Here is a 13,577-nt window from a genome sequence, read left to right as displayed (position 1 = left end):
TCCTGCAGAGTTCAGCTCCAACCCTAATCAAACACATCTGAACAAGCTAATCAATGTCTTCAGGATTACTAAGGCTATAGACAGGTGAGTTATTTTTTCAGGGTTGGAGCTGAACTCTGCAGGACTGCGGCTCTCTAGGACCGAACTTGCCTACCCCTGATCTAAACAGTTGAAACATCACTTTTGCTCAGAGAATTTGTCAGACAATGTCCAAAATTGTCAGTGTTATTAAACAAACTTTGTCTTTAAAATGCCCCTCCCCCTTTTTATTTAGTTTTTCAAGAAGAAAAATGAGCAGATATATTGTGTCTTTCATGTAATCCAGCACTATGTAAATTTCAACACCATAGAGTCTTTTTGTCTCTGTTTGTTTCTTATCCTTGTACACGTAACATTTTGATGTTCTAGATATTGTTTGAATATTTTAAAGTAATAACACTCTTAAAAATAAAGATGCTTAAAAGTTTCTTCACAGCGATGCCGTAGAAGAACCATTTTTGGTTCCACAAAGAAGGTTCTTTAAAGAACCATCTCTTTCTTACCTTTTTATAATCTGAAGAACCTTCTTTCACCACAAAGAAGCTTTTGTGAAACAGAAACAGTTCTTCTGATGTTAAAGGTTCTTTATGGAACCATTTAGACAAAAAGGTTCTTCTATGGCATCGTGAAGCACCTTTATTTTTAAGAGTGAAGGAAAGCCATAATGTAGTCTTTGTAAGGCTGGCTGATGTGTGAAATCATGAAGAGAACCAGCAAAGTGTTGTCTGAAAATGTTGTGCACTAAAATGACAATTTCCATAATGCCATACTAATGCATGATACTGATTCTGAAATCTAATATATGGTTATTTTTACAAAATCAGTGGGAATATCACATATTCTGTCATGAATAAACCAGCCTGTTGCGGAAGCACTTCCAAACTATGCACTGTAAATATCTTTTTCTATTGTTTCTGTGACATCTAAAACTGATTAAATACTCTGTAAAATATCAAATGTCTTTTAAATGTTCTTGTGAGAATTCTGTTTGGTTTTTATTATGTTATAACTCACATCTTTCATTATGTACAACAATATCTTTTATTTCTGTTCTTTTTACTCGTCATTAAATTCGTTTTTATAATATCATTTTACTACATTTATGATTTGTTAGTTATCTGTTAATCATGATTGATTAAAAACATAAAAAAAATGCATTTGGAACATTTTTAAATAACTTGTTTTAAGTGTGGGTGAAACATTCCCCGTTTATCAATGACTGTGGTATAAAATTAGAAAAAAACACCAAAGGACAAAAAAAAGAAGTTTTTCTCAGTTGTCTGTCTTGTTATGTTTATCTTTATGGCTTAAAGCCAAGTAAGAACTAAAATATTAAAAACGGTTGATTCACTATTGTGTTTGTTACATTTGCTCATTTTCATTGCTTTGTCTGAGCTTTCTGAAAGCCTCTGTTGTATATTGATGCATAATAGTTATTTTTAGTTCATCTGCATAATTTGTCTCACTTTTTTTGACATGTATGTGTACTGATGTCATAATAAAAATGCATGATGCATAAATTAAATAAATATTTTTCTGGATACTAAACGTAAATTCTTCCTTGTGTGACAGCTATAATGAAAATCTATCTACGGAGCGTTGGGACTTTTATTTTGTATTGTGCTGTCAGTCACTCCTCTTCCGGTCACTCTTCACTTACGTGGCTGTTCTTGCTCTTCTTCCGGTCGGACAGATTCTGCCTTTTCCTGACACACGATGGTAACTTACGCATGGTTTTACAGCAAATTATTATATTTCTGAAACGTCAGAGAGTCCAGAAATGAATTGAGACTGTAAATAACGCGTCTGGTATTTTATTTAATCGCTCGTCTTGTGAAATTGCAGCAGTTGGTAGCTTTAGCTGTTAGCTAGAGTCAGGAGTCTGATCTGCTGAAGCTTTTTCTGCACTACAGACAGATAATGACGCTGTTCAAAGTACAATATGCATATTTAGTCATAAATATGTATGTGTATAAGCTTCATGTGAACTTGTAATAGATGTTATGCAGCGAGAAGTGTTTACATCTAGTTTGCACTGTTCATTTAGTAAGTGTCAGGTTTCACATTTGGACCACAAAACCAGTCATAAGGGTCCATTTTTTAATTGAGAAAAGCTGAATAAATAAGCTTTCCATTGATGTATGGTTTGTTAGGATAGGGCAATATTCGGCTGAGATACAACTATTTGAAAATCTGCAAAAAAATCTAAATATTGAGAAAATCAGCTTTAAAGTTGTCCAAATGAAGTTCTTAGCAATGCATATTACTAATCAAAAATTAGGTTTTGATATATTTACGATAAAAAATTTACAAAATATCTTCATGGAACATGATCTTTACTTAATATCCTAATGATTTTTAAAAGAAAAATCTATAATTTTGACCCTTACAATGTATTGTTGGCTGTTGCTACAAATATACCCCAGCGACTTAACACTGCTTTTGTGCTCCGGGATCACATTTGTGTATTTTATATATCTATCAGCTATTCTGTTAAAGTGTAACCCACGTTTCTGTTCAGAATGGTTCTGTTTAAATATGATGTCTTTTTAATCCGCACTGGAAAACTAGTGTCTGTTCAGCTGATGTGGATATTATACTTTTATACTCCTGTTCTTTCCAGCCTCTTTATGTACTGCTTATTCTAGTTGATTCCGTTGTTTTTGGTTTTAGTATGATGTTGAGCATCTTCAGATGTCAGAAGTCATGTGTAAATGACTGATTGTCTGTGCAGGAGTTGGAAGCCATGACGAGATACACCAGTCCGGTGAACCCGGCCGTGTTTCCTCACCTCACTGTAGTGCTGCTGGCCATCGGCATGTTCTTCACCGCCTGGTTCTTTGTGTATCCTTCACTATTCACAGATTTGCGTTTTGTAATCCGAAAGGTGCTTGTCAATTTTAGCCTGAAAGGATGTTTGTGTATTTGCATCCTTGACTCTCTCTCAGATACGAAGTAACATCCACGAAGTACACGCGAGACCTGTACAAAGAGCTGCTGATTTCTCTGGTGGCGTCGCTCTTCATGGGCTTCGGCGTTCTGTTCCTCTTACTGTGGGTCGGCATTTATGTCTGAAAGTGAGTGTCTTTACGCTCTTCAGCTGTGTTATAACACTTCAGTTTTTATGAGATAAAAAAAGGTAATTACAACATTTTCATCTCACAACTTAAGACTTTTTTCTCGCAATTCTGCGTTTATATCTTAACGGTTCGGAATTGAGAGATATAAACTCGCAATTCTGAGAGGAATGGTCAGAATTGTGAGATAACAGTGCTGCAATTACCTTTTCTTATTTTTTATTCCATGTCAGAAACTAAACAAGAAGAAATCGTTAGATGAAAACAGAATTCTAAGGGAAAAACCCTCAAAATTGCAAAAACAAAAACAAAAAATCAACCGGTTTGGTTAATATTTTGAATCAGTTTTATTTTTATTTTAATTAAAGTGTTCCGTTTTTGTTTATTTTAGTAAATAAAGTTAAACGTTATATAATACGTTTTTTTGTATTTTATTTCAGTTAAAGTTTATTTGAAGCAACAAAAGTTTTTTTATGGTTTTTAGTTTATTTTAATATAAGAAAAAAGTCACAATTACCTTTTTATTTTTTATTCCACAGTGGAAACAGGCTTCTAAATATTAGTTTTTATTCATATTTTGAATTAATTATTTTTTTTAAATTTAATTTTAGTTAAAGATTTAATAATTTTGTGTTTTGTGATTTTTATTATTTCTAAATGTGTCTTTGATTTTCATTCATTATTATTTCAGTTTTAGTTTATTTAAATATATCAATTTCAATGAAAATATAGCTGCTAGCAGCGATATGGTCTGTAGCGCAGTGCAGAGCGGGAAGATCAAAAACAGTAGAAACTGAATGAGCGTAAAAAAAACAGCTGGTTCAGAAGTATAGGTGAGAATGAACAGAAGTTCAAATGAAAATGGATAAAAATGTGTATTTTTAATCCAGGAGAAATAAAGATTTGTATAATGCTGATCTGGATAATAAACGAATCAAAACAGCACAACATAACACAATTTTATAAAGTTGCGCCATGCGAGACTCAAACCCACAACACGAAATGTTTCGGGGCCAGTGGCTTAGCAGAGTGTGCCACTCAGTTGAGACACAATCAAGACTGCAGAAGAGAAGTTTAGGTGTGAGAATGAGCTCACAAAAGCATGACTTAGCATTTTAGACATTAGTATGCTAAGCTAACTTAATACTAACGTAGTTTACGGTTGACCTGATAGTTGAAGAGTCGCATTAGAACGAATGGCAACCAGTTAGCATGCTAAGCTAACTAGCATAAATCAACAAGCACAGGCATGGCCTATTTGGAGAGGTATTTCTCGGGAATGGTTGTGAATATCAAAAATCTGTTCAGTCATTTCGGTGCGGCTCGTTCCAAAGATCATCTGATCAGATTGTGGACAAAATTGGGCAAAAATTGTAGGAGGAGTAGCGGAAAAACTGTTTTTCATTAACTTCAATATGGCGGACAGGCACATTGATGAAAAATGACATATTGTCAGAATTGGTATAAACCAGGGAATGAAAGGATGCAAAAATAACAAAATTTGGACTATGTTTTCAAAAGTTATAAGCACTTTTGCAAAAAAATGTATATCTCCGGAACAGCAGGTCGGCGGGGTGTTCAAACTTCTCAGGTACCTCCGGGACATGGTGTCGATCAGTGCTGATCCTAGACTTCTGGCGGCCCTATGCAAAACTGTTCATGAAACGATGAATGAATGAATGAATGAAACTCATTTATCCGTGTATCACTCCGTCTCGAATCGCGCACGCGGAAAGCGCTTGAGAAACAGTGTCTCTTCTGCGGCTCGGTACGCTTTCAACTCAGTACAACATTCACATTACATGATTTGACTGATTTTTACGTAGAAAGGGCGACAGCGCACCCTGATCAATAGACCCTGTTAAAAGAAACTATCTTTCATGTTTTCATAACCGCTGGCCAAATACAAAAATGCAGCTTGCGTATTTTGCTTATACGGCGGATCGGCTCTGGTTTCGATGATCCCTACTGATTTTTGTGCAGATATATCAAATGGTTTAAAATATATTGCAATTTATGACATATTTCAAAATGGCGGACACATGGTTCAGCCGATCCTGGCAAAATTGATATCCACAGATTCGGCATGACCCAAGGAATCCATAGACATCATGATTTTCTGACTAACTGATCAAAAGTGATCAGCAAAAATAGCCATTTTTCATATCTTATGATCCATAGGTGGCACTCTTCCCAAATTTGGCATGGACCCTCAGATCATGGTGTTGATGAAGCATACCAAGTTTTGTTTCGATTGACCAAATTTTGGCTGAGATACAGCCTCTGAACCAATTTCGGGTAAACCTCGTTAAGTTCACGTCATAACTTTTGAACAAAGATGAATTTTAAAAATCTGTCGTCATTTTAATGACAAAATGTGTTTGGTGAAGAGTTTTTGGCTCAAGGTCTGCATTTAAAGTCACACCAGAAGTGTTCAGCTGGGTTTCTGCAGAGCTGTCAAGTTCTTCCACACTGACTCAATCAATCATTTCTTTTTGAACCTTGCCTTATACACAGAGGCATTGTCGTGTTAGAATAGAAAAGGGTCCTGTCCAAACTCTTGTTTTAATTTAGAAGCACAATTCATTCAGAATATCATTATACGCTTAAACGTTAAGATTTGTACTCATGGAAGTTACTAAAGTAGTCAAACCTGTTCATTAGTAGGCAATAGTGTATATTATCCTTAAAATTACAGTATTTACAGTCCCTGAATTTTCCATGAAATATATTTATGACATCTGTTGTATTTGTGTTCATCAGGTTGTGGAAATGACATGTAGGCTACAGGAAAACATTCCAAGGTGATCAGAACATTTTTTCCGAGACTTCAGAAGCGCTGGGATTTTGGATGGAGTTTGCGCTGGCATGATTGTGGGTTAATATTTCACAAATAAAAAATTTGTTAAAAAATCCAAAACGATTCCTGGTTTTCATTTGATGTGTCCACTGTTAGAGATGTTTTCATTCTTTAGGATTATTTCCTTATTTAAATCTCTATATTTAGACATTTTCATTTTAACGTCCTTTGTAAGTCACTCTGTATAAAAGTATCTGCTAAATAAATGTATATTTCATTCGAATTATTCCATTCCATTTAATCTTAAACAACAGAATATTATATCATTAAAATACCATTATTATAATTAATAGCAATCATAGAAAAATATTATACAATCAGTCAATCATTATTTTTCCCACAGCACTATGTCAAGCAGAGCTTCACCAACAGTGCTTCATCTGATTAATTATTAGTAATTAATTTGTTTCTTACAAACAGCATTTTTCTTCACAAGACATTAACTGATGGACTGGAGTGGTGTGGATTATTGTGATGTTTTTATCAGCTGTTTGGACTCTCATTCTGACGGCACCCATTCACTGCAGAGGATCCAGTGGTTGAGCAAGTGATGAAATGCTACATTTCTCTAAATCTGATGAAGAAACAAACCCGTCTACATCTTGAATGACCTGAGGGTGAGTGCATTTTAAAATGTACATTTTTGGGTGAACTATTTCTTTAATTGGTGTTTTGTACGGTTTCCTGTTAATGTCAGTATGTTCCTACGTTCATCCTCACACGATGTGAGGAGCGAGTTGGCTGGGTATTTGAAAACATAGCATGCTATTTGTGTCCTGCAGGCTGTTTGTGGAGCATAAAACCCCAATCCAAGCTTAATCTGACTGATCAGAATAGAACAGTATGTCAGCGTGGAGGAGATCGTCGTCTGTTTCAGAGATAAAGCAGCTACAGACGTGCAATGAAAATTGAAAGAAACAGTTCACCCAAAAAATTGTTAATCAGAACAGATTTGGAGAAATGTAGCATTTCATGGCTTGCTCACCAATGGATCCTCTGCAGTGAATGGGTGCTGTCAGAATGAGAGTCCAAACAGCTGATAAAAAACATCACAATAATCCACAAGTAATCCACACCCCTCCAGTCCATCAATTAACATCTTGTGAAGCGAAAAGATGCTTGTTTGTAAGAAACAAATGCATCTTTGAGGCCTTTAGACCGTTGCTTCTGGACAAAATATGAATCCATAATAACGCTTCCTCCAGTGATAAAGTCCATCTCCTGTTATCCTCTCACATCAAAATCCACCGACATATTTGTTTAAAAATGTTTAGGACTGTTTTTTCTTGATTCGGACGAGAAGACATTTTAACTTTAAAGAGGTCCTATTATGCTTTTTCACTTTTTCAACTTTAGTTAGTCTGTAATGTTGCTGTTTGAGCAAAAAAAAGATCTGCAAAGTTACGAAGCTCAAAGTCCACTTCAAAAGGAGATATTTTATTTAACAGAAATCACTTTTCAAAAACTACAACGAACGACTTGTTTGGACTACAACGCATATTTTCCGGGATTTGTGATATCACAAATATCGACGAATGGGACGAGACCTGGTTGAGCTGCACTAGAGAAGGCAACGAGTGTTATCACTATGTCGGAGACACGCTAGTTTTCCCAAAGCAGATGATCTTAGAGTGGTTACAATCATCCGGGTTTAAATCATGCTCAAATTGATTTGATATTGATGCAATATTTACACTGAAGCTCGCAGGCGGCTATGGCAAGGGCGTGACATTTCCTGACCAGGCGCTGAGTGAGCCAATCACAACACACACTGGCCCAGCTAACCAATCACAACACATTTTATATTTCAGAATGCGGGCCTTCATTTGATACAGGAACTATTCGAGCCGTTCATGCCAGACTGGGGAGAGAGGTGTTGTAATAATGTAAAATATGTGAAAAATAATGTGTTTTTCCAATAACCTGGTATGAGAGCCTGTTCTAGTACACCCCTAAAACAAAATCAAGACTTTGTAAAAGAGCATAATAGAACCCCTTTAAGAAAGCGATATTATGGATTGAGGACTATTTTAGCTGGAAGCTACGGTTTAACGTTAAAACACCCATAATCATAGATTTGTTTCAAACAAACACGCAGCTCTTCGCTTCACAAGTGTCGTGTGTATTGTTTTTATCAGTTGTTTGGACCGTTTCCACACTCAAATCTGTTCTGATGAAGATACAAACTCGTCTACATCTTGGGTCGGTGAGTACATTTTCATTTTTGGTTGAACTATTTCTTAAAGAACACTTATGTTTGCGATAAATAGGAGAAATAAAGCATCAGCATTATTAGTACAACATAAATGAGAGAAAAATGCGATCTCGATTTCGGCATAACAAGTGCACTGACGCTCTGCTGTTTACTCACTTTGTGTAGTGTTGGGTGAACAGCGAGGCACTTTGTTGATGCTCCGTCGACAATTTACTGAAAATGTACCGAACGTGTGTCATTTGGAGGATGTTTATGAAAACATTACAAACAAAATGTTTTAAAAAATTCACACAGTTCCTTGAGACCAAATTCCACTCGTCGTTTCAAAGGCAAACCGAAGTGAACGAAATCTCTCGTAGTTCGACTGTACGATCAAACTCTGCTCAAGCAATGATCCAAAACCATTTTTAAAAAGACATTTTAGTACGTACTACATTACACAACAAGATGTCTACGCAACCAACATGTAAGAAGCAATTTATGATAATTGTAGCTTTACACCTGGTGCGGGCAGTAAGATCATTTGTACTATTGTACTAAGATGCGTTTTGAGACATTCAGACGTCGGGTTTCATGATGCTTTACTTCTCGTTGCGTTTCTCAGTCATTAAAAACACAAAATGAGATCTCTCCAGTCGCCAGTGTGCCCCATGGAAGCCATCTTGGCTCTTTCCTACAATTCAGAAGTTTGTTTTAAGGTGGCGGGGCTCTGAATGAGTCCATCCGTTTTGTTTCTTGAAATGCTTTGGTTGTGTGTTGTATTGCACAACGTTAACGTCCCCCGTGCACCATTTTGGGTTTGTTTCCAGGCGTCTCGTTTCACTGTCGCGCTCTAGCAAATGCATCACGGAGCCACGGGGAATCTTCGTAAAGTCTGGGGTCTCCCAGATACTCGGTTGTGCGTTTGTAGAAGTAGTAATACAACACAGCAGCTGGAGAGACACAAAACCATCAACAGGCAGAGGTTAACTTCTATGGAAACGGCAAAACTGCTAAATAGTAAAGAGCGATTAACTGTCTGATTGGAAGAAAATTGTGCCTCTGCTTTGATCACACCTCTACAACAGCTTTAGTGTCATGACAGAGAAAGGTTAGGCCTGTATCTCCAAACATGTAGTAAGGGATTGAGAGGTTCTTGATGAGATTGACAGTGACCCTCACGTGAAATCCAATTCGGGGTTTGGCTAACGGCTCACGGCCGGCTTACCCAGTCTCTGGAACACAAAGAGAACCTGCAGCCCGTCCGTCCACACGAAACGATTGGACTCCATCCACCTCAGGTTCTGACACAGAATGAGGGAAAATTAGAATTCTAGAAATACAAATATGGACAGAATTTTGAATGAAATGTAAATCTTTTTTAATTTAATGTTTATTTTACATATTATACGTTGTTAATTTTCTGCAAAGTCAATTTTGGACACTTATCTAAATCATTTTTAATTGATATACAAAAATTATTTTCAGCAAAATGGATTTAAACAGTGGAAATTAACAGAATAAAGGGAAATTAAAGTATTTTAGAAGTACAACTATGCAAATACAAATTTGACTATTTTATTGATCTTATTTTTTACTTATATATATATATTATACAATAATCATTTTCTACAAAATTTCTGAAGAATGGCTTTAAACATGGCAAATGAACAAAATAAGAAAAAAGGAGTATTTTAGGAATACATATTTATACATGTATAAATGTTTATATTATTGTATTATATATATACAATAATAATGTTTTGCAAAATTTCAGCAGAATGGATTTAAACATGGGAAAGAACAGAATAAAGGGAAATGAAAGTATTTTAAGTTATTTTTTTTGTTTATTTTAGTTTTACTTTTAATTTTATTAAATAATATACAATAATAATTTTCTGCAAAATTACAGCAGAGCAGATTTAAGCGTGGTGAGGAATTTACAGAATTTCACGAATGACAGAAGCTATTCATTTTTTACAATTTTATTTATTTTCATTTTTAATTGATATACAATAATAATACAATAACAATTTTCTACAAAAATGTAAACATGAAATGAACAGAATGAAGGAAAACGAGAGTATTTTAGAAATATATTTAGAGATTTATTTTTTATTATATATAATACTATAATAATTTTCTGTTAAGAATTTTTTTTTATCAGAATGGGTTTCAAAATAAAATGAAACAACATTTTTAAAAATTATTTTTAATTTAAATATTATACAATTATAATTTCTGCAAAAGTGCAGCAGAATGGATTTAAACATGGCGAGGAATTAATATAACTTTACAAATGACTTTCTGTGCTCACAGATTCCATGTAGGATCTAGTAATAATCTATGTTTGTGTGTGTGTGCGTGTGTGTGTACACACCATGACCCAGCAGTGAAAGCAGATGCTGAGAGTCAGGTAGAGTGCAGACAGTATCAGCAGCGCTCGGAACCGCTCCAGTAACAGCGACACCAGCCCCACCTGGAACACGTATGTGTTGAACATCATGAGAAGAATGATGAGCACGTTAAACAGGATGCCGATGTCCTGGATTCTGCGGAAACAAGACAGATAACCGATATAATGTTAGAAAACACTCATGCATTTCCATTTGATTCAAAGCATCTTGCATTGCATTCAAGTTTTACATTTTATCAGTTCATCTAAGAATCAAACCCACGACATTGCCATTGCTAAACTTTTGCACACTTGTTCTAGAAAAAAATGTCTATATATATAGTGTATATATATGCTTATTTTCTAAATATTTTCTGCTTTTAATATTGAGCAAATCAGACTGATGCTATAAATAATGTGACTTGTGGTGAAATCTGTAATGCACTCACATGAAGAGCACGAGCTGTATGACCGGCGCGGCCCGCAGCAGTTCACTGAAGGAGTTGACGAACAGGTCAAAGGTCAGCAGCGCCAGCTGGATCAGCAGCACCAGCGAGTAGTTATTGGTCTGGAGCATATCTGCAGCGATCCGGAATATACTAGAAAACACCACCACAGCCCTCCGCCATATGAAACTCTTCAGCAGACGTCTGACGTGGAGATCATCTCGCTGTGATTATATGGAGGAAATTCCATCTCACTTCCTGCTACTCCATGACAAACCCAAGCACAGCGACGATAATTCCTGGAGTTGTTCCACTGGCCGTTTAATCCGGGCGTCAGCCATGCTGGATACGGTGATGAGTAAACATTCAGATGCTCGGGTGAATATTAATGTTCCTGAAGAGCTGAAATCCTCATCGGAGCGTGTTGAGATGTTCCTCCTGAATGGATTGTGGAGAAGAAAAATCACATCAGAAAAAAACTCTTCTAGCTAGCAAGATATCTATGTATCAAATGTCTATCTGCTGAATGTCTGTCTGTCGATCCATCTGCTGAATCCCTGTATCTAAAATATATAGCTATCATGATGAATGTCTATCTGTTTAAATATCTATCTATCTATCTATCTATCTATCGAATGTATATCTATTTCTACAGTCTGTGTTCTAGATAGAAAATAGAAATATAAAATAGATAGATAAAATACATGTTGAATGTCTGTTAAATGATCTATCTGTTAAATATCTATCTTTCTATCTATCTGTTGAATGTCTATCTATTTCTACTGTCTATGTTCTAGATAAAAAATAGATAGATAAAATACACACATATATGTTGAATGTCTGTTAAATATCTATCTATCTATTTCTACTGTCTGTTCTAGATAGAAAATATAAATATAAAATAGATTGAATGTCTATCTGTTGAATGTCTCTCTATCTATCTACAGGTTCATCTCAATACATTAGAATGTCGTGGGAAAAGTTCATTTATTTCAGTAATTCAACTCAAATTGTGAAACTTGTGTATTAAATAAATTCAATGCACACAGACTGAAGTAGTCAAAAGCATCAAAAGTTGGTTAAATGACCATGGTGTTGGTGTGCTTGACTGGCCAGCAAACTCACCAGACCTGAACCTCATAGAGAATCTATGGGGTATTGTCAAGAGGAAAATTAGAAACAAGAGACCAAAAAATGCAGATGAGCTGAAGGCCACTGTCAAAGAAACCTGGGCTTCCATACCACCTCAGCAGTGCCACAAACTGATCACCTCCATGCCACGCCGAATTGAGGCAGTAATTAAAGCAAAAGGAGCCCCTACCAAGTATTGAGTACATGTACAGTAAATGAACATACTTTCCAGAAGGCCAACAATTCACTAAAAATGTTTTTTTTATTGGTCTTATGAAGTATTCTAATTTGTTGAGATAGTGACTTGGTGGGTTTTCTGTTAAATGCAAGCCAAAATCATCACAATTAAAAGAACCAAAGACTTAAACTACTTCAGTCTGTGTGCATTGAATTTATTTAATACACGAGTTTCACAATTTGAGTTGAATTACTGAAATAAATGAACTTTTCCCACGACATTCTAATTTATTGAGATGCACCTGTATCGGTTATCTATCTACAGTATCTATCTTTCTATCTATCTATCTATCATGTTGAATGTCTATCTGTCTATCTGGCTGTCTATCTGCTGAATGTTTGTCTACTCACCTGTGGAGTAAGCGGAGCTCCTTCGGCGCGTGTTCTCCAGGGAGCTGCACAGGAAGAGCAGCAGGTCACTGAGGGGATTACGGGTTAATTTCACTGAGTGCAGGAGGAGACGAGACGCTCTGGGCATCTCTAATCTCCGTCGGATTCAAAACTCCATACAGCCTAAACAAAGAGCTTAACCAGCTTCTCTCAACACCCCTGACGCTCACCATGAAATATCGTCGGGCCTAATGCATTAATAAGAGCGTGTATAATGACTGGATGAGTTCTGGATGAGTTCACTGAGGTCCTGTGTGAACTCTGAAATCTATCGTGTTGAATGTTTCTGTATCTGATTTGGGGGCAAATTAATCATATCGACAGATTAAGTGCAACAACATATACAATGCATTCAACACTTCTAAAAGCAAGACTACTTCAAACCAAAGTCGTAAACAGCTGCTGAACAAGAGATTTAACCAGCTAAAAAGGCTAACCGCTAACCAAACGCACACATCTTTAAACGTTTACACACCTTTAAACCTGCGCAAGTCGAAACCCAGACTTCGCCTTCCTTAATTCCGCATGAATCGTGAAATCGTCCGTCTGAATAGTACAATCATCCTGATTTCCCGTGATTGTAACGGAGAGTTTCTGACTTGAGCTGATCGCGAGCGCTGCCGCGTCTCCCATGGCAACGGCGAGAAGCTCCGGTTACCGTAACGTGTAGAATAAATATATTAAAATTGTGTTTTTTCCTAATATATATTAAAATAATAAAGATTTTAATAATAATAGAAATGCGTTTCTAATATAACATAAATAACGTCAAGTTAAAGTTATATAACCTAACCGTTTGTTTGTTTAT

General features: G+C 35.9%; 2 protein-coding genes across 4 annotated transcripts; one reads left to right on the top strand and one right to left on the bottom strand.

Moving 5' to 3' along the window:
• The first annotated feature begins 1,648 nt into the window (after positions 1–1,648).
• LOC107551429 (transmembrane protein 258) lies at positions 1,649–6,029 on the top strand. The gene is made up of 4 exons (XM_016233029.1): positions 1,649–1,758; positions 2,774–2,883; positions 2,988–3,116; positions 5,880–6,029. Exons 1-3 carry the CDS (start codon positions 1,756–1,758, stop codon positions 3,112–3,114), a joined length of 240 nt encoding a protein of 79 aa, XP_016088515.1. The 5' UTR covers positions 1,649–1,755; the 3' UTR covers positions 3,115–3,116; positions 5,880–6,029.
• A 1,886-nt stretch (positions 6,030–7,915) lies between these two features.
• On the bottom strand, positions 7,916–13,406 carry tmem138 (transmembrane protein 138). 3 transcript variants are annotated; one of them, XM_016233027.1, is made up of 7 exons: positions 13,245–13,406; positions 12,940–13,061; positions 12,731–12,774; positions 11,015–11,449; positions 10,551–10,722; positions 9,399–9,474; positions 7,916–9,123 (listed from the first exon to the last, which is right to left on the bottom strand). In XM_016233027.1, exons 4-7 carry the CDS (start codon positions 11,140–11,142, stop codon positions 9,011–9,013), a joined length of 489 nt encoding a protein of 162 aa, XP_016088513.1. In that variant the 5' UTR covers positions 11,143–11,449; positions 12,731–12,774; positions 12,940–13,061; positions 13,245–13,406; the 3' UTR covers positions 7,916–9,010. The 3 variants fall into 3 exon arrangements, with proteins under 3 accessions (XP_016088513.1, XP_016088512.1, XP_016088511.1); XM_016233026.1 differs by lacking the exon at positions 12,940–13,061 and having other exon boundaries at positions 12,731–12,798; XM_016233025.1 differs by lacking the exon at positions 12,940–13,061.
• Between the last annotated feature and the right edge of the window lie 171 nt (positions 13,407–13,577).

Source organism: Sinocyclocheilus grahami, unplaced genomic scaffold (genome assembly GCF_001515645.1).
Source record: "Sinocyclocheilus grahami isolate Dianchi unplaced genomic scaffold, SAMN03320097.WGS_v1.1 scaffold423.1, whole genome shotgun sequence".
NCBI classification, from domain to species: Eukaryota; Metazoa; Chordata; class Actinopteri; order Cypriniformes; family Cyprinidae; genus Sinocyclocheilus; species Sinocyclocheilus grahami.
The sequence above is the reverse complement of the archived record's forward strand: the minus strand, read 5'-3'. Positions and strand labels throughout refer to the sequence as shown.

What these genes read in the sequence shown, in the direction of transcription:
- LOC107551429 (XM_016233029.1), top strand. An exon ending in TTCACCGCCTGGTTCTTTGT is followed by an intron (nt 2,884 to 2,987) that starts GTATCCTTCACT and finishes ACTCTCTCTCAG; the next exon opens with ATACGAAGTAACATCCACGA.
- tmem138 (XM_016233027.1), bottom strand. Translation starts at nt 11,142, where the DNA reads ATGCTCCAGACCAATAACTACTCGCTGGTGCTGCTGATCCAGCTGGCG. An exon ending in GCTTTCACTGCTGGGTCATG is followed by an intron (nt 9,475 to 10,550) that starts GTGTGTACACAC and finishes ATTCTGTGTCAG; the next exon opens with AACCTGAGGTGGATGGAGTC. An exon ending in CTTTGTGTTCCAGAGACTGG is followed by an intron (nt 9,124 to 9,398) that starts GTAAGCCGGCCG and finishes GTGTCTCTCCAG; the next exon opens with CTGCTGTGTTGTATTACTAC.